The sequence below is a fragment of the Chionomys nivalis genome, chromosome 12 (genome assembly GCF_950005125.1).
Source record: "Chionomys nivalis chromosome 12, mChiNiv1.1, whole genome shotgun sequence".
Lineage (NCBI taxonomy): Eukaryota > Metazoa > Chordata > Mammalia > Rodentia > Cricetidae > Chionomys > Chionomys nivalis.
This window is the reverse complement of record NC_080097.1, coordinates 50,752,322-50,776,100: the sequence shown is the minus strand read 5'-3', so window position 1 is coordinate 50,776,100 and position 23,779 is coordinate 50,752,322. Positions and strand designations below refer to the sequence as shown.

The 23,779-nt window shown below is 44.7% G+C and overlaps 1 protein-coding gene across 1 annotated transcript in view; it reads right to left on the bottom strand.

The window, feature by feature from the left end:
• LOC130885256 (guanylate cyclase soluble subunit beta-2-like) overlaps nt 1–23,779 on the bottom strand; it is a 60,608-nt gene that overhangs the window by 20,784 nt on the left and 16,045 nt on the right. The window contains exons 4-8 of the mRNA XM_057786699.1: nt 15,585–15,745; nt 10,589–10,688; nt 9,564–9,760; nt 7,149–7,257; nt 5,839–5,942 (exon numbers count right to left, since the gene is read on the bottom strand). Of these exons, the coding sequence (XP_057642682.1) occupies nt 5,839–5,942; nt 7,149–7,257; nt 9,564–9,760; nt 10,589–10,688; nt 15,585–15,745 (671 nt within the window). The remainder of the gene's footprint in view (nt 1–5,838; nt 5,943–7,148; nt 7,258–9,563; nt 9,761–10,588; nt 10,689–15,584; nt 15,746–23,779) is intronic.

The following is a 23,779-nucleotide window of genomic DNA, read 5'->3' as shown; positions in this document are numbered from 1 at the left end:
ACTGTAGGATTACTGCTAGGAAGAAGTAGCTCAACCATGCAAGGGATCTTAGTGGCTCCTGGAGTCATAGATGCTGACTTTGAGGGAGAGATCAAGATAATGGTTCATTCACCTAAGGGAGTTTCTGTAGTAAAGGCAGATCAGAGGCTTGCACAATTAATCTTACTTCCAGCTGTGCAAACCAATAATCAGAGTAAAAAGGAAAAGAGAGGAGAAGATGGATTTGGTTCATCTGATGCTTTTTGGATACAGACCATAGGTCCTCAGAGACCAGAACTCACTTTGTTTATAAATGGAAAAAAATTTTCTGGCCTCCTGGATACTGGCGCGGATACTTCCGTCATAACTGCCAGTCAGTGGCCTTCTAAGTGGCCCAAAACAGAGACTATTACACAGTTACAAGGAATTGGTCAGACTAGAAATCCTGAACAGAGTAGCAATGAACTGCATTGGAAAGATGAGGAAGGACATGAAGGAACTTTTAAGCCGTATATTATTCCCCATTTACCTGTGAACTTATGGGGCAGAGATGTCATGTCCAGAATGGGAGTATATTTATACTCTCCCAGCACGGCTGTTACTAATCAGATGTTTCAACAAGGATTATTACCTAATCAAGGTTTAGGCAAAAATAATAGGGGAAAGGTAGATCCTGTCGCATCAGACGGTAGACCTTCTAGAGCAGGATTAGGGTATTTTTAGGAGAGGTCACTGAAAGACCTGCACTCCATGCAGACCCGATAATATGGAAAAGTGATGAACCTGTATGGGTGAATCAGTGGCCTCTAACAGAAGAAAAATTGCAAGCTGCCCAGCAGTTAGTGCAGGAACAGCTGGATAGTGGACATATTTCACCATCTAATTCTCCATGGAATTCTCCAATTTTTGTTATTAAAAAGAAATCGGGAAAGTGGAGATTAATTCAGGATTTAAGAGAGGTCAATGCAACCATGGAACCAATGGGCTCTTTACAACCAGGGCTGCCGTCCCCGGCAGCCATTCCAAAAGGCACGCATAAGATTATCTTAGACTTGAAAGATTGTTATTATACAATTCCGCTAGCGCCACAAGATTGTCAAAGATTTGCTTTTAGCATTCCTTCAGTTAATTTTAAAGAGCCAATGAGGAGGTATCAATGGAATGTCTTACCCCAGGGTATGTTAAATAGTGCTACATTATGCCAAAAATTCGTAGCCCAAGCTATACAGGAGGTTAGAAATCAATTTCCACAGGTTTACGCAATCCATTACACAGACGACATCTTGCTAGCTCATAAAAATGAAGATACTTTACTAGAGACATATGCGTTGTTACAGCAGTGTCTAAGCCATGCAGGTTTAGTTATCGCTCCTGAGAAAGTACAGAGGCACCCGCCTTTTCAATATCTAGGTCATATATTATACCCCAAAGAAATTAAGCCTCAAAAGATAGAAATCAGGAAGGATGACTTAAAAACTCTTAATGACTTTCAAAGGTTATTAGGAAATATACAGTGGCTAAGACCTTATTTGAGGTTTCCTACAGGAGCCCTTGAGCCTTTAAGTGAAATACTTAAAGGAGACAGTGATCCAAATTCTAGAAGGCAGCTTTCAGAAGCCGCCAGACAGACTCTCTCACAGATAGAGCAGGCTATACAGGAACAGCAGGTGTGCTATATTGATTATAGCCAGACATGGCAAGCATGTATTTTACCTACAAGGCTGACTCCTACAGCAGTCTTATGGCAGAACGGACCACTTTTATGGGTGCATCTGCCTGTATCACCAGCAAAAGTATTAAATCCTTATTTTGAAGCAGTAGCATGCTTAGCTCAGAAGAGCAGAATGGAATCTAGAAAGTATTTTGGCAGAGAACCAGCCATAATCAATGTGCCTTACACTAAGCAACAAATTGAATGGTTATTTCAAAATAGTGACTCATGGGCAATTGCATTTGCTCAGTTTCAAGGTCAGATTAATAATCTTTTCCCAGCTGACCAGTTACTGCAGTTTACACAACAGCATTCATTCATTTTTCCTAAAATAGTAGCAAAGAATCCCTTAAAGGATGCTTTGTTGATTTTCACTGATGGCTCATCTAATGGAAAAGCTGCTTATGTTGTCAATGGCAAAGGACACGTGGTACAGACAGAACCTGCTTCAGCTCAAATAGTTGAACTGCGGGCTGTAGCTCTGGTATTTAAGAATTTTGATGATAAGGCTTTCAATTTATATACTGATAGCCGGTATATTTATGAAGCATTAAGGATCCTGGAAACAGTATCATATATAGCAACTAGCAATGAACAAGTTAAAATATTGTTTCAGCAGATTCAGAAAGCCATACAATGTAGAAAGTTACCATGTTTTGTGGGACATATCAGAGCACATTCAAGTCTTCCTGGTCCGTTAGCTGAAGGTAATGCTCTAGCTGACGAACTTACAAAAATTATTGCCATATCTCAGGTTGAACTTGCACAGCAATCACATGCTTTGCATCATCAAAACAGCTTAAGTTTAAGAAAACAATTTAAGCTGACCAGAGAAGCTGCTCGACAAATTGTTAAACAGTGTGAAAGATGCCCACAATATCTACCTGTGCCTCATTTGGGGGTAAATCCCCGAGGACTGCTTCCTAACCATATATGGCAAATGGATATAACTCATATTACTGAGTTTGGAAAATTGAGATATGTGCATGTGACAATTGATACTTACTCAGGATTTATAATGGCCACAGCACAAACTGGGGAAGCTGCCAAGCATGTAATAACTCATTGCTTAAAATGCTTTTCATGCATGGGAACCCCAAAGGTAATAAAGACGGACAATGGATCCGGATATGTTAACAAAGCTTTTCAAAGATTTTGTGCTCAATGGAATATCGTTCATAAGACTGGTATTCCATATAATCCTCAAGGACAAGGAATTGTGGAGCGTGCACATGGCTCCTTGAAAACACAACTCCAAAAAATAAAGACAGGGGAGTTGTATCCTCAGACGCCACACAATGCCTTAAATCATGCATTGTTTACGCTAAACTTTCTAAATACAGATGTCCATGAGCAATCAGCCGCAGACAGATTGTGGCATAGTGGTACAAAATCCACATTTGCTAAAGCCAAATGGAAAGATCTATGTACTGGGATTTGGAAGGGACCCGACCCCATCCTAATATGGGGTCGAGGGCATGTCTGTGTTTTCTCACAGGACGAAAACCAAGCAAGATGGCTTCCAGAGCGGCTAATTCGATGCACTCAGCAGAAGGAAGGACTGCGGAACTGAGGACAACGTGGCTGACAACCGCGCCGCAGAAGGAACAGAAAGAAAACGGCTCCAGGAGGAATCCAGTAACCCAGCCCACAGAGAGGAGCCTGATCCGAACCTACAACTTGCAGGACTGCAAAGAGACTTCGGACAAAGAGATCCTGCTGAGAGGAGCTGACTGCGGCGTCTGCTGCTGGCTGTGGTGTGAAACCGGTTGCTTCAGAACTAAGATACAAACTGAACATTTGAGTGTTCTCGGTTTATGGGACAGAACTCATTTTGAATAAAGTATTAAACCTGAGAACTAAGACCTAAGCTTTCCCCTCAGGGAAAGAAAGATGCAAAATAAAGTATGACTAAAATCCCTCTTCATTTAACAAGGGGGCAGACTAAGGGTTTAACAGCCACACAGAGACTGAAAATGAGATTTAATAACAACAAATGGTATTATACTCTTAACGGTAATGACCTGATATTTACAGCTGCATATAAGGTGATGGGAAAAATCTGGTAATGACCAATGGTACGAAATACATCGGTAATGACCGAGAAGAATATAAATTTACGGTAAAGAAAAATATGAAATTATGAATAATTGGAGAGCTGGTACTGACCGGCCAAAAGTGAAATTATGAATAATTGGAGAGCTGGTACTGACCGGCGAAAGGTGAAATTATGAATAATTGGAAAGCTGGTACTGACCGGCTAAAGGTGAAATTCTGAAGAATCAGAGAGCTGGTACTGACCGGCTAAAAATAAAATTATGAAGAATTGGAGGGCTGGTATTGACCGGCTAAACACGAAATTATGAATAATTTGGAGAGCTGGTATTGACCGGCTAAATATGAAATTATGAAAATTGTGAGAGCTGGTTTTGACCGGCCAAATATGAAATTACGGTATTAGAAATTTAAAGATCGGTATTGACCGATGATGTGGAAAGATCATGATTGTGAATTGCTGCGATTGATAGTTGGCTGAAAGAGAGGTTGTGACGATGAATGTTGAGAGTTGATACGTATGCTGAGAAAGTAAACTCTGAATGTTGTTCTGTACCAGCGGAAGAAACATCTTCAACTCAGGTGATTCTACTCTCTTAAGATAGGAGAATATAGTTATTGGGAGCATAATTATCCATAAAGCATTATGATACATCCTGACAAGAGATATGGCTGATATACAGGGCCTGAAAAGTATATTTCTCTCCACTAATCTCTTCTTTTTACAGAGGTCGGCAGTCAATGACGGGTTTGAAGCTTCTTCTCCCCAGATGCCTAAGACAGGAGCTTGCATAATTGATGCCTGTTCCAATGACGGGAAAATTTGGGTAAATGAAGAGGACTTTGCCCAAACCAGACGCGGCGTGTCTGTCCTGTTGCAGACGCACAGGAGTTATTAAAATTAATAAGAGAGAGTGGATTGTGGGCCCATATTTCGGTTTGGCACAGTAGCCATTAGCCTGGTCTGAGCTAGGCACATAGCTCTGCAGACAAGCTGTCGCCTGCTTAACAAAAGTCAGGATGTGCTGCTCCTAGCTTCTTTTGTTAGAATGTGGATTACCTGAGGAGAGATGTTGGCTAAAGCTGATGACTCGAGAGTTTCAGAGGTTCGATGCTTCCTTCCTTTTGTAACTAAGAGAATGTCTTATAGAGATGCTAATTCATGGCCTACCTGACTGCTAGATGCAGACGTGACCTAAGCCCAGGCACCTGGTTGCCTTGGAGACAGCCTAATGTGTTTTCCCCCACTGAATGGAGATATAAGATGTTCCGAGAATAAAGAGTCATTCTGGCCTTTTCCAAGATGACCTTGTAAGCTGTGTCGGTTTTATTCCTCACGACTCCGTTTCAGCCGGGTTAGGGAATCTATGTTGGACCCACATGGGCTCCGACAGATCATTTTAACAGACATTTGGGACTAAATTCATTTAGCGTACATGCCCTTTAAATGAATAAAAAAGAAATCAACTCAGTTCACATGTCTGTATCATCTGTGTCTATAGCTGTTTTGGTTTTGAGGCGTTATCTTTCAAAATGCAGCCCAGGCTGACCTTGAACTTAAGTCTTGCCTCAGCCTCCTGAGTGCTGTGATTATAGACGTTTGCCATCAAACCCAAGTTCCAGATGAAAGGTTATTTTATCCTGGGAAATTGAGAGCCACCAAATTTAAATGGCCATGCTCACAGCCCTACAGAACATGGCAGGGAGCACTACTAAGAATGAGCATCATGGAGGATTAAGAATCAGTTGTGCTCATGGGGCGCAGGTCATGTTTAGGACCATGGCTATAGGGTGCGATGCCTCTTTCTGGAGTGAATTTTAAGGTCTTCCTCCAGCCTTCCTTTCTGATCATAAACTTTCCCATTTATTCACTGATTCCACTTTCTTGTTCTATTGACCCGAGGACGATCATGCATTTCTAAAGCTTCTAGAACATGGCATGAAGTCAATGGCCCCTCCAGGGCAAAGTCTAGTCTCTAAAGTCCCGTGAACTCGGGGATCTAAGTCCTTACCAGCCATCACGACAGTGAATTGAGCTCCCCATCCCTGGTTTAAGCCCCAAACCCAAGCTTCTGAAAGAAAGGAGCTCTTACTGCTTCGTCAAAAACAAGGTGGAAAGGAAAAACACTGCAAAACACCTCCTCTTCAACCCACAGTCTCTCGGGATAGACAGGCTGGAAGGTGTCCCCGAGGGGCCCTAGACACGCAGAGAGAAAAAGCCCTGGTGAGAGGCCCTTGCGGAGCCACTTGGACAGGGTTAGAATCTTAAGTGTGTCCCGAGAAAAGTGTGATTCCCACTCCTTTGCACAGGCTCCCTCAGCATCTCCAGATGGCCACTGCAATTATTCCTCCAAATTAAAACAAACAGAAAATTTGCGACCAGGTTGAGAAGCCTTCCTGCCCCCTGCCAAGTTTCTGCCCACTGCTGAAGAGTTAGTTTCTGGGCCAATTGAGTATGTCTCGCCATGAAAACAGAACTGGCATTGAAATGGTGACAAGCGGACAATGAGCCAGGAGAAGAGTGAGTATGTGCCCGGCCCAGCATCGGGGACATTTGCCATGGAGCTTTTCAGACTGACAGTTTAGGGTGGCACGTGAAAATTTAACCAACAGTCCTATTTGGCAGGGGGTGCAGATTCTCAATGGAGCCTTTTTGATATGAAAATCTCCCAGACAAAGGATGCCAACTGTGTTTGCCACAGCTTGAAGGACTCAAAATGCAGCTCTTTGAGCCCAACAGACCCTCCCCCAGATGCCTGTCATTTGACCTACAGGGCTATGACAAGGAGCATCTAGCTCCCTTCTTCTGCTGGGTCAGAGCTCTGATTGCGACTTGAGTGTCAGGTGCTGGGGGACAGACTCGCTCGGCGCCCAAAGACCCAATGTATCGAGCTTACCACCTTCACCTTATGAATGGAAAGCTGGACAGCACTGTCCCATGTCACAGCTCCTCAGAGACAGAGACAGGCATGGGCTTTCTTGGTTCTTGCCCTCTGTCCTTCAAACTGTTGGCTGGCTGTGGTTAGCCACAGATTTCCAGTCCAGAAACACACCCCAGTTAAGAAGGCTTCGGTCCAGAAGAGAGGCAGGATTCACTGCACCCAGGATGTTTGTGCCCAGCTTCCTCTTCACAGGCACCTCCTGGGACTGAGCCCAAGCCAGTGGCTTTCCTATTCCAGAGACGATGGTGTCTCCATGCGGACCAGCACAAACAAAAGAGCTGTTATATGGCAAGTTAGAAGCTGATTTTAAAAGTTAAAAAACACAGATGCTAAATCCAAGCTCTGAGGGAATCGAAGGCCTTGAAATAATAGAGCGTTTTGCCCTCTTTGCATAAGGGGGTTGTCCTGCAAATGTGGTAGTTCCGGTCTAAGAGCTGGGCCCAGGAGAACAGCACACTTACCATTTCCAGACATGACTGACGCCCTCACATCCCAGTGAGATTTCTCCCCAGGGCAAACAGCAATGTTCAAAACTTTCTCCTTCTTCCTAAGGAGCCTTGTCTTGAGAGCCTGAAGGGGGCAGGAGGGAAGCTTAGGCACCAGGTCGCAGGGAATGAACAAGCTTTGCCTGCTGCTGCTGGGCCCATCTTTGGGTACTGAAGGATGTTGGTGGCTGGAGGGACAGTGTGAGGGCTCGCAGTTCTGTCAAGAGCCTGAGGCTCCAAGGTGTACTTGCTGGTGAATCCTCAAGTCATTTCTCTATCACAGGAAGCCAGATTTTTTTTAAAAACAAGATTTCGGGGAATGCTTAAAGGGTCGTGGCTTTCTAAGTGTCGCTCCGAGACTATGTCCCAGGGTGAAATACAAATTTTGGCAGAAGCAAGTAGGAAGGATGCTCACCACAGTCCCCCTTTACAATAGCAAAAGGTTTGTAGCGACTGAATAGTTGCTATCTAACTATGATAAGTAGTTATCTAGGTGGCTAGATAACTATAATATCCCAGGGGAAGATGTCCACACACAAAATGAGCAGCAGGAAATAACTCTCCCTAGGCAATAGACGCGTGGGTCTTGGTGAACCATGAGCTGGTCACACACCACAAAGAACCCTCCTCTAGGTTGGTGAGTCACTCTCAGCTTGGGCCAAGGGAGTGTGCAGAGGGTTTGTGAACTCTTTACTGGTTCAGACTGTTGATACTTTTAAAAATGACTGGGCCCTATAAAGATCATCTCAGCATCCATCCAGTTCCCACCATAAGACCTACGAGGCAGGCAGTGTGACAGTACTCCTCTCGTGGACCCTTCCCTCATTGCCAGAGCTCTTTCTTCTGTTTCCCTAATAAATCTTTGTTCATTCTGATTACTCCTTATTCCCATTTCCTTCTTCTTCTTGGATGTGAGACAACAAACTCAGAAACTACTGGCTCATCGGTGGCTGTCATTTGACACCCTAGAACCTGAGGCAAGCTCACCAAGAATGGAGACAGTCCCCACTACTTTCAAAGAACGCGTAGCACTCTTCCTGATATTGGGAGATTATTATTTTAAGGTGTGCTGCTTTTGTTTATGCTCCATTTGTCTAACCCTGTGAAGCTGTGATTCTTTGCCTGTCTAAAACACCTGATGTTCCTAATAAAGAGCTGAATGGCCAATAGCGAGGCAGGAGCAAGGATAGACGGGGCTGGCAGGCAGAGAGGATAAATAGGAGAAACGAGGATGAGGAGGATCATGAGAACAAGGAAAGGAAGATGTCAGGGGTCAGACACTCGGCTACACAGCAAGCCATGGAGAAAGAAGTAGAGAAAGGTATACAGAAATAGGGAAAGATAAAAAGCCCAGAAGCAAAAGATAGTTGGGATAACATAAGTTAAGAAAAACTGGAAAGAAACAAGCCAAGGTAAGGCCGGGCATTCATAACTAAGATTAGCCTCTGTGAGTGATTTATTTAAGAGCTGGGTGCAGGCCTCGCCCCCTACCCACCCCACCAAATGCCAAAAGAATAAAAGAATAAAACATCACACAGCACCTGGGGTTGAAAACCTCTTCTGTGAGTGGACCCTGAGCTTTGCATGTTCTAAGACGTAACCCCCGGGCTCCAGGAATCATAGTTCTATCTGTGTGTTTGAATAGACTACGTGGATGCGGAGAGATCTTAACACACGTGGCATCTAAACTGGCAACGCTCACCTTCCGTGCTGCAGCTGAGGGGTCAAGGATGGCTCTTAACTGCACAATGGACCTGGAACTGGTTCCACCTGCTGACAGGCACTGAGGACCTGATAGGTCTGCTCATTGCAAGCAGATTGCAAAAGAAGACACCAAATTCCAACTCCAAAACCTTTACCTTGGCTTGTCGTTGAGGTTTTAAGAGAGGGTTCTTGTTCTTCATCCCAGACTGACCTCAAACTCATAGCAATCCTCCTGTCTCAGCATCCCAGTATAGGTATGAACTATACCTATACCCAACTTTGACATTCTTACATGTGAACATTTGACAGGCTAAGGTTCATCCTAGAAAGTCTGCATCAAGTTACCCTTGACTTTGCGGTCTCAGCTAGAAGTGAGTTTTACCCCCACCTCTGGTCTATGGACATTGGCAATGCCTAGAAGCAATTTTGATTGCCACAACTAAGGAACAGGGTTCTAGTCATGCTGGATAGATAGATGTCTGTGAGGGGGCGGAGGATCCTACAAAGCACAGCCCATCACAACCCAGAATAATCTGGTCCATGGTGTCAATCAAGTCAAGCTTAGGAAAGCTTGCCTTGAATTTCTGCTCAAGGCCCACTCATTTGTGTTGTTGGCACAGACTGTTCCAGGACAAGCAGCCCATCCTGGGGAAACAATGCTCTCAGAAGACAACAGTGGATCGGTACCTTTTGCTCTGTGTCGATGTCCTCACCGTCCCGTGTCCTGTTTGTCTTTGCCATTCTCATTTGTCTGCGAGCCTTTTGTACAACCAGAAACACGACATGTTCCTTTTTCCCTGTTCTCTCCACCTCTTCATTCATGTCAAGGATACTCATGGCCACATCAGTGTCAAAAAAGTCCTTAGCCACAGCCTCAATGATGCCTGCAGAAAAATGACACCTGTGGGTGGGGAATGGCAGAAGACAACACACTGCCAGGCACCACTAACTTTTCCAGTTGTGCAACTCTGTGGGTTTTCTTTAGTTCACTACGTCTGTGTCTCGTCTCAAGATAGACATCCTATAATGGCTCAGAGGGAAGAGTAGACAGGGATTCAAGTTTTGAGAGTCTGAATACTAACTATGTCCCTGTCGTTTAAATTTCTGCTTCAACATCTATTCATGCTTTTATTCCAGAAAGACATCTAACCCACTAGACAAACTCTGTAAAGGGAAGCAAAATTCCAGTGGAAATGAGTTAAAGCTCATGTGTTCAGAACTGTTGTTCTGGGGATCCATCTAGGGGTGAAATATAAAATATGAAGAAAGAACCACCGTATCTACATTAGCAAGGGATGAGCAGCAACTCCACATGCAGTGATAGGAGAGTTAAGGGGAGCATGGCATGAAATACCCACTTGCCTATACAGGGTTTCAGGGCAGGAGAAGTGTCTCTATAGAGGAATATGTGTACTTAGAATGCAGGAGGTATTGGGTTCAAAGTACAGACTAAATACCAAGACTTTTCTACAATGCTGAATTCTTTTAATGAGTCAATAGATACAACAATCTCCACAGAATTATCACAGCTATGCAAACAACAGCAGAATGTTAAAGATCATGTCTTCTGGTGTTCTGGAATTATTGTAAAAGTCTCCAGATCCTTAAGATCATGGCAAAGAAGCCAGTCACTCTAGGAGATGGTGTGCCCTCCTCACAGGGGGTGTATGGCCACCCTAGAGAGCGCTGGGATGGGCTGATCCATTTCCTACCTGGTACAATGTGGCACAGGCCATTTCTGTCCGAGTAGTAATGGAGAAGCATTGCCCCGTCTACTCTTCCCTCTACGCGAAAGGATGGAGCATTCATTTCCTAGTGAACAGACACAGCACATTTTCCCAACAGGGAAAACACGTTTTTTATATTAAGGCCCATAGTATATTTTTATTTTTCTAGGTTAATATACAAAATAATGAGTTTAACCACAGCATTTTTATATATCATGTTTTATTCTTATTCCGTCCACTCCCAGACGGGCCCTACACCTCTTCCAGCAGGCTCCCTTTCCTCTTCACTTTATACCCTTGGGCTTAATTCTCACATGAACCCCATCATCTCTCCTCCCCACCTCTCTTAAGATCTCTTGTTCCTCTCATGATCCCCTTTCTGTTCTGTAATGCTAACACAATACACATTAACATGTATGCATTAACATACACATATATGTATATTTGCACACACGTAATTTAAAAAATACTTGAGTTACTTATTTTTACTTGACATGTATGAGTGTTTTTCTGTGTGTGTATGTGTACCACATGTGTGCTTGGTGCCTGTGGAGGCCAGAGAGGGTCTTGGATCCTCTGGAACTGGTGTTGCAGATGGCTGTGAGCTGTCGTGTAAGCGCAGGGAAACGAGCCCAGGTCCTCTAAAGAACAGTAAGCTTCCTTAATCACTATGACATCACTTTAGCCCCTCCTTGTAAATTTTATTTTTGAGACAGGGTCTCTCTATGTAATCATAACTAGTCTAGAATTCACTATATAGACTGGGCTGACCTCAAACTAACAGAAACCCACCCCGCTCTTCCTCTCGAATGCTGAGATTAAAGGGGCACACCACCACACATGGCCTGCACATACATGACTTTAAATCTAGGACTGCCTGTGAGAGAAAACACATAGTATTTGTTTTTCTGAGTCTGGCTTCTTTCACTTAACATAAACACTTTCGGTTGCATCCATTTTCCTGAAAATGTCATGATTTTATTTTTCTATATAGCTGCAAAAACCTCAGTTGTGTATGCGTATATTTCCTTTGTCCATTGATGGGCATCTAGGCTGGTTCCATGTCTTGACTGTTTGTGTAGTTCAGCAATAAACATGGATATGTAAGTATTTCTCTAACTGACTTAGAGCCCTTGGGTATATGCCCAAGAATGGTATAGCTGTCTCATAAGCCATGATTGTGTGAAGCAGTAGTATGCAGCCATTAGCACACACAAAACTAAAATAGTATGTACCCTTTACTATACACACGAAAGTACAAAAGTGTTTATAATAGAAAAATAATAATAAACACACACATATCGACAATAATATGCATACATTACCCACCCATAGAACTATGTCCCCATCATCTCTCTACTCACATAACACCACCACTTCAGCTCCTGTTGAGAAAGCTTACCCCGAGTCTCTCTCCCTGAACTATTGCATTTGGCACTCGGGCCTCACCCAGGGAACTTACAAAGGAGATTAATGAGAGAACGAGAGAACCATTGCTAAGCCTCCATGATCCCTGGCACCACGCCATGCTGCTCCTATACACCCCCAAGGGTTATCTGTCACCGTGCTTGACCTGTGACCAAGCCACATGAGCATTTTCACTTGGGAAGATGAGCCGCTCAGAGACCTCACAACTGGAAATAATCAACTCGTTTTTGTTCTGAAGGCTGGTTCCACTTGAAAACTAGAACCCTCAAGAGTGTACAGAAAGAAACATTATTTGTCCAGAAATAATTATAGACCCTTCAGCAGGGCCCTCTTATGATAGGCTAGGAAAGGTCACTGGGAGGTTCTCTGAAGGAGTGAACAGGGATGTCTTCTCTGAAGGAGTGGACGGGGAGGGGGTCCCCTACTGCTTGTTCATCCACAATTCAGCATCCAAAACACTGGACTTTGGTCTAAACTAGGGGAGAAGACTAGTATCCTTCACAGTGCAGGTCTGCTTGAGAAAATGGGTTTCTTCTTGAATTTCATATACTTGTTTTATATTTCTAAAAGTTTATTAGTGTTGGTAGAATATCAATTTTCTCTCATATTGAAATATTCCATCCTTTGGGGAAGCTTTTTAAGCCATCAGGTAAACAACGCAAAACAGCTTCAGGAAGTTCCCGAAATTGACCAGACTCACTAGGCTTCTTCCTCCCAGAGTAAGCAATAAAGATGGCTGAGGGTCCCTCTCAGACAAGTCATGCTACAGAGAAGACCCTGAGACCAGACCAGCTGCCTGGAAGATGTTTAGAATCACTCAGTCACTTGGCAGGGACATGATCCAACTCTTGAGCTTGCTGCAATCTGTGTCGCATGTTTCAGGTTCCCAGCTCTTGTGAATAGTCGCCAGAGCTGGGGTGAGCTAATGCAGCTGTCTGTGAGACATTTCAGCTCCTGTAAGTAACCCCTCACCCCTATTCCAGTAAGTAATCCCAGTAAAACTCATTGGTTCTTCAAGTTGGACTTGGGTTGTTTCCAGGTTCTGGTTTGTCATGGACTCCCAATCTAAATGTCTTGCATCCCCCCAGGAAAGGTCTTGTCACCCAACAACAGAGAATGTATGAATATGTGTTTACATCTCTATTTGAATGTTATGTGTAACATGAAGGGCCAGGCCTGCTTGTTGTTGGAGTTTTCTGTCCCACCCGGTACCGCACAACTATTTAGCTTCAAAGAAAATCACCCATAGGTCTCCATAAATTATAAGCTGATTGGTTCATTAGCTCTAGCCTCTCACTGGCTAACTCTCGCATCTTGATTAACCCATTTTTTTCTGATCTATGTTAGCCATGTGGCTCAGTACCTTTTTTCAGTGGGGCAGATCACATCCTGCTGCTTCGGTGGTCTGGGCAGGAGTGGGAGGAATCAACTTCCTCCTTCCCAGAATTCTCCTGTTCTCATTAGTTATGTGTGGTGTATGTGTGTATGTGCACATGTGGGGTTAGGAAGATAGGGTCTAACTATTCGCACCTGCTGGGTGTACTTTGGTGAAGAAATTTGACCGCAGCTGCCGTGTAAGTTCTTATGATGTTGGAACTGTCTATGCTGGCCAGAGAGAAGGAAGCACAAAGAGAAGCAATTGTTCACAAAATGCCTTCCTTGGGTCTACTCCAATATTATAGAGCTTTCTATTGCCTCTTTCAATCCACATATCACCGTGAGGTGGGTTATTTGGTTCCTTATTTTTTCTATGTCAAATGCCTTTTTAAAAAGTGCTTCATACACAGTAGGCATGCAGCAATTCTTTAGGAGCTGTCAGGATGACTCAATGGGGAAAAAAACCTTACTGTGAAAGTGTGAGGGCCTGAGTTTAAATTCTGAAAATCCACTTAAAGGCAGGTTTGGCCATCCCATGTAATCCCAGGATCCCTACGGCAAAATAGAGAGGACAGGACAGGATAATATCCAGGTCCAACTAGCCTGAGCTATGCAACCGCAAACCACGAGAGCTCTGTGCCAAACAAGAGGTAAAGACGGAACTGACACCTAAGTTTATCTGAGCTCCACATGACCATGACCCAATACATACACACACTACACAAACACACACACACCACATACACACTAACACACACTGCACATATCACATATACGCCATACATGCACACACACATACCACATACACACACACATGCACGTACCCACACACACCACATACACACACACTGCACATACCACATACACACCACATACCTGCACGTGCATACACACACACATACACACGCACACACACACTTTCTTTTTGCCTTGATCTGGAAGATGGAAAAAGTATGTTCCCCTTTACCATCCAACAGTGAAGGGGCCATCAGAGCAAGCACCGTCCCATCGTGTCCCTCCCAGAGTGCTTATGAACACAAGATATAGAAATAATGAAGAAAGTTCTTGATCAGTTATAAAGGGGTATAAAAATAAACTGTTTTAATCAACTAAGTGGAGCTCATAGGGGTTCACAGACAATGAAGTGACAATCACAGACCCTGTGTGGGTCTGAGCTAGGTCCTCAGCATACGGGTTATGACCGTGCAGCTTGGTGGTCTTGTGGGACCCCTGACAGTGGGAGTGGGGCTGTCTATGACTCTTGGCTGCTCCTGAGACCCTTTTCCTCATACTTGGTTGCCTTGTCCAGCCTTGATATGAGAGGTTGTGCCCGTTTTATTGTAACTTGTTATGCCACATTTAGTGGATATCCTTGGGAGGCCTGCTCTTTTCTGAAGGGAGATGGAGGAGTGGACCTGGGGGAGAGGGGAGGTGAGAGAGAACTGGGAGGAGTACAGGGAGGGGAAATTGGTCAGAATGTAATGTTATGAGAAAAGAATAAATAAAACAAACTGTTTTATAAGGCTAATAAACTATTATTTATGCTATGAATGAACATTATATCTTTACAATAAAGCATCTTGATGAAAATCTAAACATTTGAGTTTTCAATAAACTCTCCCAGGAACACCAGCAAGGCATGGACTCCAGGAGGACATATCCCACTTGGGAATGGAGTTTCCTAACACCCCAGTTCGTCGCCCCAAGGGGTTAATCAGGGTTGGATGACTCCCAGTTCTGATTCCTGACCCTGCCAAGCTTTTCCCTCCTATACTTGCACAGGCCTAATCTGGTTGCCCAAGCTATTATCAACTCTACCCAGGCCAAGAGACCTGAAGAGAGATTGGAAAATCCACCCCAACCTGTTTTCCAGCCCTTGCTCCCACTGTGCTTGACTTCTTAGATTCATTGCAAGTCTGAGTCCAACCTTCAGAAGTTACCCCCTTCCACAACCACCAGAAGGCTAGAACTCTGACTTCTCGCCAACCATTTATAAAGGAAGCCACTGGGTAGTTATCCTCCTTTCTATCCTCTAAGAGCGCCCACTGATGCCAGAGGCCATGAATTGTGCAGCTCCTCAACTGGCAACACTTTCTCTCTCTCTCTCTCTCTCTCTCTCTCTCTCTCTCTCTCTCTGCCTCTCAGAACCACCAAGACAAAGCTCAGATGGCCTTACCTGATAAGACAGTGCCAGGTAACTGTGCAGGGCATCTAGGTTTTCAATAAACTCCGTGAGATTTCCTCCCAGGGTCCGCAGCATCCTGTCATAGCCAGACATCTTACAGAACTTGAAGAAGTATTCTCCAAAGAGTTTCAGAATGGCTTCCATGGATACGTCTGTGGAATACATACCCCAGTAAGGTCCTGAGGTGGGATTATCCCTTCGGTAGTCTTTATCCAGATCCAAAGTGCTCAAATCCTGCTGCTGGGAGACTCATGTCTAATCCTTCACCTTCATTGTCAGTGACATGTCTAGAATCACCGTAAGGCATCATAAAGAGCCAGGAGCAGCGCTGGTTCACTGCAAGTCCCTCCCAAGCTCCCTCAGTCTCCTCTGTGACAGCTAGGACAGACATTTCCCAGGGGTTCGAGTGAGATCTGCAGAGCTAGTGTACTCCTCTGAGCGCTGATCTTGTGCCCAGATCCAGGTTAACTTAGGGCAGGGTAGAGCACAGCCCCCCAATCTTGCCCACCACCTTGTGCACCTTCAAACAACAGTCTGCTGCAGAACTGAAGGCTGACTCCGAGCTGACAATGCAAAACGAATCTAAAAGATGAGAGCAAATACCTGTGACGTTGACTCCTCTCTCTCTCAGCTTCCCCCGGGTCTCTGTCTCCCTTCAGGGTTGTTCTCAGATGAAATTCCCCATAACGATTTCCCTGCCAGTCTCGCGGCCACCCCAACTATGCTCTCCCTGCATCTTGTACTTCCGGCTTCCTAACTAACGGGCAATTCTTGTGGGCGGCAACTGAGTCTTACTTATTTTCTTTAGCTAGATACAAAGTAAGTAATGATGAATTCCTGAGTTCTCTACAATCAAAGATGGGGGTAGGACCCCGTGTCTCCCCATTTCTCATCTGTGTGGTGGGGCAGGGAGCAATTGTCAAGTGTAGTTTGGAGTTCCTGCAATGTTCAATAGTCAGTTACTCTCAGAGCACGCTAGGGTCTTGGAAATAGATGATCCTGTTATCGTGTCCTGCTTTGTCCAGGAGGGCAATAGAAGCAGGTTAGAGGACAGATTTGCTGCCATGTCTCTGACTATTCCATGTCCTCTCGACCACACCCCGCAGCTGCTCTCACTGTCATCGTGGACACAGGGCGTAGACCACACTATTGTGCCAGCCTGGAGCATTCTGAGACCATTCTCTTACGTAGGGTTGAGTTCTGACTTGTGAGAGTTCCTGGAACTCCTATCAGAGTCACAGCTCCCGAAGGCATCCTTGGAGGCCGCTTCTCCTGACGGGGCTGCCATCACAGTGGGAAGCTCACTGCCCTCAGAGCACTTCAGTGCAGAACACTCCAGAGTGGCAGGCGTGCAAAGTGGTCCTTACTTCCGAGGCCCTGCTCACTGAAGATCGTCTGGACAGTGAGGCCTTATGGTACAAGCTTGTGCATAGCTATAAGATACTCAGGATGCTGAGGCAGGAGGATCACAAACTTTTGGCATGTCTGGGCTACAGAGTCAATTCAATGCTAGCCTGGACAACCTAGGGAGACCCTGTCTCAAAGTGGAAAATAAAAAGAAATATGGAGATATAGCTTAGTGGTAGGGGGTCTCTTAACACACAGGAGCTCATAGACTCAATCCTTAAGAAAATATGATGTGTGAGTGAATACACACACACATACACACACACACACACACACACACACACACACCAACAGGTTCCTTACAGCTCTCTGTCTATAGACAGACCTCTGGGAAGATAATTCTTATGGAATCTGAGCTTACACAAATAAATCAAACATAATTTGCCAAAACTACTAGCCAGTTCTTCTGAGTCTAGACAATGGTCCGGATGGGAGGGTGGGAAAAAGCCATGGCCTGTGTAAATTGTCTCTTTTGTCCCTCCTAGCTGACAACAGGTTAGTCTATGCCGGAATTCAGGAGCCACTGCTCAGTCCTAAGTGAACTAAAGTAGGTTCTATTTAGGTCTTACCCGACCAGAGAAGCTTGCAGACAGGTGTGCAACTGCCGCTTTCTGCTCTGCCCTACCCCCTCCCTGCTGCGTGAATCCAGCCCATTCAGGCTAAGTCGAAGCAGCTGTGCTGTGCAGCCGCAGCCTGAGCCCTGCGCAGGTGCATCCTGTTACCTGCCAGGAAATCTGCAGGGCTCCCTTCTCCCAGGGGAACAGCCTGTCTGACTTGACTTACAGCTGAAAACCTGGGGGAGGAGGAACCCACAGTTTTGGCTGTTTCAGCCTCTGTTGCTTTGTCTCTGGGTGCCCAGCACTGTCAACAGAAAAGTCCCCCCCCCCATCCGCTGTTAACTTCCTTAGACTGCAACGTGGGCTTAGGTGAGGAGCTGCCATCTGTGCTGGCCTTGAGCCGCTCCTGGGACTCTTCGTGCAGAACGCCTTCCTGAGAGGGGACAAAGGCTCCTTTTCAAATCAGCAGCTGTCTTACTTTTTAATTCAGTTCCACCTCTGTGAATTTAGGATTCCGAGAGCCCTCTGATTCCCAGGAGAGCAGGGCCATATGGAAAAAGGAGGGAAAGGAAGAGAGCCCAAAACCCAAGTCAGCTTTAAAATGTTATTTGGTAGTGGGAAAAATTATTTCTAGTACGTGAACTTTTGCATCTTTTGTCCAGAAGAGGGAACTGAAAAGGGAAGCATCTCTCTGTTTATCTGCACAAATTAAACACCAGCAGTATAAACCAGGGACTTTTGACTGGGTTCCTAAGGGACGTTAGTGGGAATGGGGTGGGGAGGAAAGTCATGAAGGGTAGGGGGTTAGCACTTCCTGAAGCAGACCTCCATGAACAGCTTCAGCATTATGAATCATGTTCCTGATTCATGTGCTTAGGCTAAGTAAGTAAGACAAGGATAGCGACAGAAAACCAAACCAAATCAACATTCGGGAAATAATCTTAGCGATTCAGGGGACTGAGGCAGGAGAATCACCAGTTCAGGGTTCAACTGGACTGCATAGCTAGTTCAAAGCCACCCTAGGCCACTTAGCAAAGCCTTGTCACAAAATAAAAAATAAAGACAGGACTGGGTACATGACTCAGTAATAGAGCACTTGCCTAACAAGTGAGATGAACACACACACACACAAGACGGAGGGAGAGGGGGAGAGGTGTGGACATACACAAAGAAAGAAACAAAGAAGTCATCAGAATAATATTTCAACAGAAAAATTTGGATAGTATAATTACTCAGGAAAAAAAAATTCACCTATCTGGGCTGAGAGATGGTTCAGTGGTTAAGAGCATGTACTGCTCTTGTAGAGGACCTGAGTTCAATTTCTAGCACCCATGCCACATGGCTCAGAACCAGCTTTAAGGGATCTGATGGCTCTTCTGGCCTCTTAGGCACCAGCACTCACATGCATATCCAAACACAGGCATAAATATGATTTTAAAATATCATTTTTAATCCTTAAAAAAATCCAGTAACATTTAAGCATAATCTTTCAACTTCTTTGTTCCAAAGTTGAAGACAGAACTCTGAGCAACTGTCTGGCTGTAATCTGAAGGCCTTGCTATCACATCAATGTGTCAACAATTTTGAAAGTACTTTCTAAACATTTAAGAACTGCACACATAAGCAAAGGCATTGACAATAAATAAAGCCAGGTTTCTCACAATCTAAGAATGTAGCATCAACAATAAAAATTCAAAGACAGATATTGGGGTACAACCTAAAGATCAGAAAAGCAAAGCAGCCAGCCACTAAAGAGACCTTTTACCTCTACCAAATCTTCAGACTGAAAGGGTGAGATCCTGTCTTCACAAATCTTCGGACTCCACACTCCACTGACTTCCTGTCTTTCCCCTTTATATTCCTCTCTCTGCCCAGCCATATCACTCCTGTCTCTACCTCCCTAGTTCTGGGATTAAAGGTGTGGACTTCCAAGTGCTGGGATCACCTTCGTGTGAGCTCTGTTTCTCTTTTAGACAGATTCAATCTCATGTAGCCCAGGGTGGCTTTGAACTCACAGAGATCCCCCTGCTCTGTCTCCCGAGTCCTGGGTTTAAAGGTGTGCCCCACCACTCACTGGCCTGTATGGCTGACTAATATGACTGCTTTGTTGTCTGGTCTCAGGCAAGCTTTATTTATTAAAACACAAATAATATACCACTATGTAAGAAGAAGGTTACAGCTACAGAAAAAGGAGGAAAAGAATGGATACTGTGTGGCTGGATGAGACAAATCTGCCATAGCAATAGGCTGGAGAGGCTCTGTAAGTAAACATGAGACCCAAGTTCTGATGGCAGCACCCATGTGAAAAGCAGGGTGTGGTCCTGTGTGCAGGCCTAGCACTGTACAGGGCAGAAACAGGAGTCACTGGGGCTTACTGGCCACCAGTCTAGCTCCAGGTTCACTGGGCAATACTGTCTTAAAAAGAAGAAAGCACAGGGTAGGCAAGACAGCCCAGTGGGCAAAGGTGCTTGTCAACAACCCGATCATCTGAGTTTGGTCAGGACTCCATGGTGGAAGAAAACTACAGACTCCTCAAAATTGTCCTCTGATCCCTACATACAAGCCATGGTAGATTCACACACACAATATAAATAAATTATCGGAAAACGTTAAGAATACACACAAAAAGACAGAATGATAAAGCAGGACACTCTCACATACAATGCACACACATACATCACATTCATACAAACACAAAGATATGATATAAGACCATGAAACCCAGCATAGGATATAGAAAACTAGATGGTTGAGGTTAGATAATGGCTGAATAGAGAGATAGAGGCTGGCTGGCTGGCTGGCTGGCTGGCTGGCTGGATAGGTAGGTGGATGGATGGATGGATGGATGGATGGATGGATGGATGGATGGATGGATGGGTAGGTGGATGGATGGATGGATGGATGGATGGATGGATGGATGGATGGATGGATGGATGGATAGGTAGGTGGATGGATGGATGGATGGACGGACGGACGGACAGACGGACGGACGGACGGACAGACAGACAGACAGCTGGTAGACAGTGTGTTAATGTCCGCCCACTGAAGAGGTCTAACAGAGGTCAGTCTTGGTAAGAGCACTGAGCTCTCCTAGTGTCCAGATCATGGATTTTAAAGATGGTCTCCTCTACTAAACAGAACCAGAGCTTCTTTGAGAAACAGAACATTCCCGGGCTGGAACAAGGAAAGGAAAGAACAAATTGAACTTGTCATGCAAGAAAATAAAGAGATGTGAAAGAATGGTAGAGACATCAAGGTATCGGGGCGGGGTTGTCTCCGTTAGTTAGGTCTTGAATTCAAACATCAACAAAAAATAATGAAAGCAGTGTGACCTGTTTTTACAAATGAGATTCAAGATCACATTGGTATAAACAGAGAAGCAGAGAAGGGAGGACATCTTTCCTCATGGCAGACTAAATAATAAATGGGAGAGGAATAATACACACAGAGAATCTCAAGTACTGAACCACAGAGGTCACAGGGGACAGTGTCCCTGAGAACTAAGATCATACAAGAGGGAGTTTGAGAAGTAACCAGACACCTTCATCATCTGAGAGCAGCTTCTCATGAGGTCCTAGTTACAGAGAAGTCAGTGGCTTCAGAGCAGAGAAACCTGGCAGATGCCAGCTTCACCAAGCAATCCAAGTTCACACTGCCCACAGCAAGGACACGGAACACCTGCTGCTCCTGACAAAACCAACTGGGAAAGACGAGAGATCACTTTTGCAATCTCCCTGCCAAGAGGTATCAAGAAAAACTAGTAATGATCCCCCCAATAGAGGACACTCTACTAAGCAGCTGGTGAGAACTTTGACAAAGGCATCCATGTTATGAACTGTCACAAAGACTGGGAATCTTCCAGACTACAGAAGCCTGAAACAGCAGACACTATTAAAGGATTTCTTTTTTTTTTTTTTTTTAAAGGACATTATAGGTCATTTGGAATATTTTTGTTAATATCTACAGGACTGTCTTGGCACTCATCTCCTGAGTTTGATACTTTCACTACCCATGAGAATTTTCAGGGACAAAGGTTATTTTATCAGTGTCTTGCTAACAAGCCAGAAGCTATACAGATCTAGGCTCAGAGAAGGCTGGAGATGTTCACAGGTGGGGAGGGAGTGGGTATGAAGGGTAGATGAAATGGTTTTGGTACCATTCCGATAAACTTGTAGTAGGGTTGCATTTATGGCGAAGTGAAAGGGTTTAGCTGGTAATCCTGCAAAGACCTGAAGAGATTGCATGCAAGACGTCCACAGAGAACTTGTGTCAGATGTGGCTGGAGCCATGCTCTTCAGGGTTTCCTGTCTAGAGTCAGAGCATTATCATTACGTTCTAAAATGTCTTTACCCTGCTAGAGACTCCTGCTGAAATATTTTTGAGTGAAATTATAGGAAACCTGAGACTTGTTTTTGGACATTCCAGCAAAAACAAAACCAGAAAATGATGGAGGGATCCAGACATGAAATAAGATTGGTAAAATCATTTGACTAGAGAAATTGGGCAAAAGACATGTAGGCCCCAGTCTATGAGTCTCTCTACTGTAGTAGATGTATTAAATATTTATTAAAAAGTGCTTTTATTTGAATGAAAGATTTCTTCCTTTCTTCCCTTCTTTCTTTCTTTCTTTCTTTCTTTCTTTCTTTATTTATTTATTTCTTTCTTTCTTTCTTCCTTTCTTTTCAAGACAGGATTTCTCCGTATAACAGCCCTGGCTGTCCTGGAACTCTCTTTGCAAAGCAGACTGGCCTCAAACTCACAAACATATTCCTGCCTCTGCTTCCTGAGTGATGGGATAAAAGGTGTGTGTCGGCTTGTCTGGCTAAGAATGAAAGATTTCTCTGTTAGCAGGAAAATAGCTGGTAAGCAGCATCTACATTTGGCCTCCCCGGAGAGGTGTGGAGCCTTTAACCGGGCTCTTAAATTGGATGCTGTATGAACTTGGCAGGTTGAACTTAACAAGCTTGGCTCTTCTGTGCTGCCCAGAAGTATTTACTTCTTGTGTGGTTACAGCTCTGGGAATTGGAAAACAGAGGCGGACTGTCCAGGGCTGGGGGAGAAAGGCCACCTGCTGAAGTCTGGGTGAGGGCTGCAATGAAGCAGCTACCACCTGGAAATCATCTCCTCAACGAAGGGCAGACTTGGGACTGGATTTCTCATGACCCCTGCCCACACCTCATCATCCAAAATTGGGGCAATCAGGACCTATTCCTTATCTCTGTCCCCAGGGGTACCCAGAGAAGCATGCGGGGATCCACAGGACAGGGACTTGCTCTACAACTTACAATGGTCCCCTTTCACGATAACGGCTTTTGTTTATGGTGTGAAGCATCCACTGTGTGGGAAAAGCCATTCGTAGAATTCCTCTTCTTGCTTCTCTGTGTGTGGACAGCGGTTAATGCAGAAAGCAAGAGAGCAGGCTCAGCCCCCAAAGAGACATCTGTTTCGTTCCTCCCACACACGAGGCTCTGGGCCATCGAGAAGCTAGCCTGAGTCTGGGGGGACAGGGACAAAGCAGCATCTCCTGGACAGGACTGCTGGACTTATGCAATCACAGCAGGTGAGCTTGTCTGCACAATGTCAAGCTGGTAGAGTGTGGAGAGGAAAACGGGCTCAGGAGCCTCCATCCCTAACTGAGGATGGACAGGTAGGGGAGAGCAAAAATCAGTCTTCTTTAGCCCCGTGGCTCCTGGTAGCCCCACCATGCTGCAGGGAACAGCCACATACCTAGGAGTGTATGGGTGGCACACAATGGATTTAATGATTTGTTTTAAAAACAAATGGGAATGGGTACGGGGATGAGTAGGGAGATAGAGGTAGGTCGAGAGTTGGTAGAAAGAGCAGGGGCATGAAATCCTCAAGGAGTTAATACAAACATTCTTTTAAAGAATATATTCTTCTAGAATGATACCACTTAGGTCAGTCTTGGACTAAAATGTGTGTTTTATTAAAGCAATACAACTGATAAATATCTACATGGTACAAGATTATTGTCCCACAGCAAAGACAGAGAGGAGTGTGTGTGTGTGTGTGTGTGTGTGTGTGTGTGTGTGTGTGTATTTGGAGGTATGTATATCCATGCATGTGAAGGCCATGAACCTCTTTGGTTAGGCCAGGCAGGCTGGTCTGTGAGTCCCTGGAATTAGACTGTATCCGGCTGTCTCATTTTCCACTGGGATTGTAGCCTCATGTGACCATGCCAGCACCTTTACTCAGGTTCTA